At 33.1% G+C, this 6000-nt stretch overlaps 1 protein-coding gene across 1 annotated transcript in view; it reads left to right on the forward strand.

Annotated features, from left to right (window-relative positions):
- BRDT (bromodomain, testis-specific) overlaps window positions 1–4559 on the forward strand; it is a 32815-nt gene extending 28256 nt beyond the window's left edge. The window contains exons 15-17 of the mRNA XM_005878994.2: window positions 464–669; window positions 1398–1572; window positions 4312–4559. Coding sequence (XP_005879056.1) covers window positions 464–669; window positions 1398–1572; window positions 4312–4380 — 450 coding nt within the window. The 3' untranslated portion in view covers window positions 4381–4559. The remainder of the gene's footprint in view (window positions 1–463; window positions 670–1397; window positions 1573–4311) is intronic.
- The last annotated feature ends 1441 nt before the right edge of the window (window positions 4560–6000 follow it).

Genomic DNA, 6000 nt, shown 5'->3' on the forward strand with positions numbered 1-6000 from the left:
GATTTTTGTTGTTTTTTAAATCCTCACCCAAGGACATACTTGAGAGAGAAACATCAATTGGTTGCCTTCTGCCCCATGTGCCCCAACCTATGCCATTCTTATGGTATCATCTGACTTTGTCTCTTATTAATCATGTGTATACTTGTTTTATTTTCCATATAGGATGATAAATAATATTATTACAGTGACTGGTTTATTTATTGCTATATTTTTTGTGGATTGACATACCCTTAGTACATGTTTTACACAGTACATTGAAATCCTTGTCATGCATGTTATTTTAATTTGGTCTTAGATGAATAATTGAATTTAGCTTATCTGTTTTTATATCTTTTCTGACTGTAGTAACCTTTTATAAAATTACATTAAGCCTTTATCTATTACCATATCAAAAAGCATTGTTTTCCTTCCAAAATTTGGATGATATCTGTAGACATAGACTGAATCAGATATTTTTTTTTAGGATATAAAAATCAAGAATGCTGACTCTTGGAAAAGTTTAGGCAAACCAGTTAAAACTTCAGGTGTATGGAAATCCTCAGATGAGCTCTTCAACCAGTTTAGAAAAGCAGCAATAGAGAAGGAAGTAAAAGCTCGAACACAGGAACTAATACGGAAACATCTGGAACAGAATACAAAGGAACCCAAAGTATTTCAAGAAAATCAAAGGTCTATAATTTACTGGATTAAAGGAGGCCTTGAGAGATTTAGAATATATATTTAAAATATATTAAATTTCTGTTCTGTTATGTGACTATGATTTACCTATTTTTAGTAGAACATAGAGAAAATTATAATTGCAAGAGAGTAAATTTATTTTTTTATTAATAAGTAGTAGTTTGCTTTGAAAAGTATAGAAATAATCAAGTTATTCATTGAGTTGCTAAAGACACTAATATTTCTAAATGATAAGTATATCATAATTTAACAGAAATGTCTTAGTAGTGTTTCCAGTCTATGTTTAAGAAGATAGTAGTATACCTTTGTCACAGTTTTCAAAACCCGTCACTTTGTTAGACACCAAAAATACCCCATCTTTTGTTTGTTTGTTTTTTGTTGTTGTTGTTAATCCTCACCTGAGGATATTTTTTCCATTGATTTTAAGAGAGTGGAATGGAGGGGAAGAGACAGAGAGAAACATCAATGTGAGAAAGACACATAGATTGGTTGCCTCCCACATGTGCCCCAACTGGGCCAGGGATGGAAGATCAGTTGCAGGCCGATAATCTAATATTGAGCAAGACTGGCTAGGGCTCAAAAATGAATCTTTAAAATAATGTTATGATATATGAAGAGGGGTTTCTAGAACATTGCTTTATATTTGTCATTTAATAGCATAACTTTGTAATAACTTTCAAGGAATTTGAAACCTACTTGAGTTCTACTATTCCTTTCAGGCACCCTGGCTCCACTCCAGAATCCTTTTCAAATAAGATGCCAAACAAGTGCCTTGGAGACAAGCAAAAAGAACATCAGCAGTCATTGGAAGCTCAAGAGAACAGTAGACTTGGGCTTCTCAAAGACCGTAATTTAGCAAGGGAGAGAGAGCAAGAGCGGAGGAGGAGAGAAGCAGTAAGTGAATTTTAGTTTACTAAATCTAACTAACAAAGCAAAGATTTAACAGAGCAGTGTCTTCACATGTTCAAACATGTATTTGAGGTAGTTTTTTAATGACAGTGTTACAATCAGGTTCTGGAGCTACTACAATATGTGGGTTCAAATACTGATTATGCCATTTGCTAGACTTTTGGGTCTGGGCTAGCTATTTAACCTCTCTGTGCCTCAAACTCCTTGTCTATAAAGAAGAAGAATAATGCCTATTGTGAAGATGAAATGAATTTATATGTTTTGAGCATGTAGGACAATATTTAGCACATAGGTAAAGTGATTTATCACTTACTTAGTAGTGTTGTTACACATGATGGGTCTACTTTAAAGTAGTGTGGACTTAAAGAACTTTCTAAAATGATAGAAATGTTATTTATCTATTAAATATAATAGTGACCTGCCACATATGTGACTAATAAATTTTACTTAATTTTAATGAATTTAAACAGCAAAGTTTGATATTATCTGTTTTTTTATGGTTTTTAGGAGCTCTTTATTAAAATTTCATTAGTACTTTACTGGAAGTCTTCCTTTAGTGACCTAGGAATTTTCCTGTTCATACTCACAAGGGCCTGATTTCAGTCACCCATAAGTGATTTCTCAGCAACCTACTTACCACTTAACAATCCAACTAGGTAACCTGATATAATTTCTGGAGCTGGAATAAACCTGGAACCCACCAAAACTTGACTAATAAAGCCACATCTAACAGCTTGATAACTGTCACTCTTGGCAACCTGAACTCTTACATTGCTAGTTGACAGATCCGTACTCTAAAAACCTGCAATGACTTGAACCCTAACAGAGCTCATTGCATGCCAGTTTCTTTGGCCAAGTTTTTTTTCTTAATTTTGAATGGTTGAAGTGTATATAAGAAAGAAATATCCAGATTATGGTGTCAGCTGCAGAGAGTTTTCGTGCACCAGATTCGCACTCCGGTGGGGTCCCTCAGCCTGGCCTACGCCCTCTTGCAATCTGGACACCTTGGGGGATGTCGGATAGTGGTTTTGGCCCCATCCCTGCAGGCCTGATCCAGACAGGAGGGAGCCTGATCCTGTGCATCGAGCGTCTATCTCCTGGTGGTCAGTGCACATCATAGTGACCAGTCGACCGGTCATTTGGTCATTTGGTCACTTAGGCTTTTATATGTATAGATTAGAGTGTTCATATTTAAATCATGGTATCTGTTAACTGGTGTAGAGAATAACTAGTTCCATATCAATTATTCCACAAGTGAAGATTTTTTAGTCAGGATGGAAGAGAATCTGAAATAAAGTGTCTTTAAATAAAAACAAGTTTCATTACAATATTCTTGGAATTTTGCAGTCTGTTTGGATAGTTATAGGAGTATCACATGATATTTTGACTAGGACAATGTATCCAACTCTCATATTGGAGGGTTAAAATAGCACTTTGAGGGACCATCTGGATCTGGGCAGATATTTGGCATCCTAAGAGCTGGCATTAAGAAAGTAGTCTGGTTTAAGATGTAAGAAATTATCATGCCCTAGCTGGTTTGGCTCAGTGGATAGAGCGTCGGCCTGCGGACTGAAGGGTCCCAGGTTCGATTCTGGCCAAGGGCACATGCCCGGGTTGTAGGCTCGATCCCCAGTAGGGGGCATGCAGGAGGCAGCCGATCAATGATTCTCTCTCATCATTAATATTTCTATCTCTCTCTCCCTCTCCCTTCCTCTCTGAAATCAATAAAAGAAATATTTTTTTAAAAAAAAGAAATGATCATTTTTGTCTCTAAGGCATATTTAAATAAAATTTTGTAGTTCATAAGAGTCACACCTAACTCTTTAATATCCTTTTGGTAGATAAGTAATAATTCCAAATCTTTTCCCAGATAGCCAATGAAAACATTGATCCCCATCTAGGAAGTCAACCAATTAGTTGCAAATTGATACTTTTACCTATCACTCAGCTGTTGCAGTTTACTGATTAAAAAAAAAAATCTTGTTTTGAGCTTTCACAGTTGGTATCATTTCAGAGGCCAGAGAATATCTAACCTGAATCACAGGGGTATAAGGTTACATAGTTATTAAGTGGCAGAATCAAAGAAAATTCATAGCTGTAGCATACAGTAGTTCTCTTGCATAGGTAAGATATTGGTTCATTCAGAAAATAATTTGATGTGCCTGTGCCCAGCACTATATTGGTTACAGAGATACATGAAATAATGTAATCTCAGTTCATGTTCTTATTAATACCCATTCTGTCAACGAGAGAAAGATTAAGCTTGTTCTTAGTGTTCTTGTAAGTTTTAATTATTTATCACATAAACAATATTTTAATAAAAATTATACAGTATTGCCCTAACCAGTTTGGCTCAGTGGATAGAGCGTCAGCCTGCGGACTGAAAGGTCCCAGGTTCGATTCCGGCCAAGGGCATGTACCTTGGTTGCGGGCACATCCCCAGTAGGAGGTGTGCAAGAGGCAGCTGATCGATGTTTCTCTCCCATCGATGTTTCTAACTCTCTATCCATCTCCCTTCCTCTCTGTAAAAAATCAATAAAATATATTTTTAAAAAATTTATACAGTATATATACAGAAATAAAAAATTACATACAAAATCATTATGTTAAATAAGTTGGATTCATATTGTATGATCTGTTCCAAATGATGCATAATCATGTTTATATAGATGTAATAAAGTCATGTTTTTAAGTAACATTTAAATTTTCTCTTCTTTTTTATAGATGGCTGGTACCATTGATATGACTCTTCAACGTGACATTATGACAATGTTTGAAAACAACTTTGATTAAAACTCAGTTTTTGAATTAACCATCAACTTAAAATGAATGATATAAAAGATTAAGATGCATATGGAAAAATTATTGCTTTCAGACATCAAAACACCAATATTAATGTTGTATTTTGACTGCTCTAAAATGATTAAACAATTTTCACTACATTTCTTGATAGGTATATGTTCATTTTTTAATGACATTACAGGAACTTTTATAATATTGGATCCCTAAAAATTGAGTAAATTCCCAGATGTTATTCATTTTCTAAATAATTATTTGCTTTGTATTATAGGCCTTGTCTTAGCAATGAAAATCCAAAAGAGATAGTCCCTGTTTGTTTAAAAATGAAGAATATATAAAAAGTGTATCTAAAACATAGTTCCTGTTGAGTTTTTAACTTTTAAAACAAATATTTGTCTGCCTTCAAAAATATTTAGAACCTCTAGCAAATAGTTGGTTTCTTTGAGTGTCAGGTTGCATAAGATTTTCTGCTGGTTATATATTCAAAATTTATATTGAAATTAGTATAAGGAAAAGATTACCTATGGTTTGAAAGATGTTAAACTTGAGGCAAAATAACTAATAGTAAGTATTAATTATGTATATAAGTCTCTATAGGAACTTATACGGCATTTCTTAACTTGTATATGTGATAGCAATGGATGTGTAAATCTTAATTGTAGTAAGTTCTTTATATCTGTAAAATATTTTTCTTTCATTCTCAAGTTGCTATTTATGTACAAATCATGTGTATCAGCTCCATGTATTTTAAGATTTTGGACTCTTAAAGTGTTATACAATTCAGGCACTATTCTGATACCATCTAAAGTAAAAATTAAAAATGTGTATATATTATGGATAGAAACAAAAGTTTCTTGAGTTCATTTTTTTATAATATATTTTTTGGAAACACTTCTAAACTGTCATCCATTTAAAAAACGATTAACTAGTGGCTAAAATGCTAATATTAAAATAATGCCATACCTATTCAACTAAGCATATTTTTAACCGAGAAATTAGTATTGTCTACTAACAGTATGCATTATGTTATTTTCCTAAAAGATCATAGAGATATAGATGAGCTATATCTATATCAATCTATCTACCTATCTATCTATCTATATATGTATATATATGTAGATATATAAAGATACATGAGAAATACATAGTGGTTACCTCTAGATGATGGAATAACAGGTATTGCTTTCATTTCCTTTATACTTCAGTATTTTAATGGTTCTTTTTAATATTGATTATGTGATACTTTTAAGATTTGGGAAATTTTCCTTCCAACCTTGATGTATAGGGATGGTGCTCTAACCAACTGAGCTACCCAGCCAGGGCAAATTTTCCATTTTGAAGAGAAAGAACGAGAATAGTAAATAAGAATTTACTTCTGTCAAATGCACACACTCAATCTTTCAACTGTCTTTAATTAATAAAACTGATCAATTATCTTTATCTATAGATAAAATAAGAAAGTGTAGCTTTAACATACCTTTTTATATTAAAGAATAATGGGTGTGTTTTTTTATTTATTCATTTGAAAGAGAGACATCAATTTGTTGTTCCATTTCTTTATGCACCCATTCATTGATTATTCTATGTGCCCTGACTGGGGATTGAACCCACAAC

The sequence above is a fragment of the Myotis brandtii genome, unplaced genomic scaffold (assembly GCF_000412655.1).
Source record: "Myotis brandtii unplaced genomic scaffold, ASM41265v1 scaffold58, whole genome shotgun sequence".
Taxonomy (NCBI): Eukaryota; Metazoa; Chordata; class Mammalia; order Chiroptera; family Vespertilionidae; genus Myotis; species Myotis brandtii.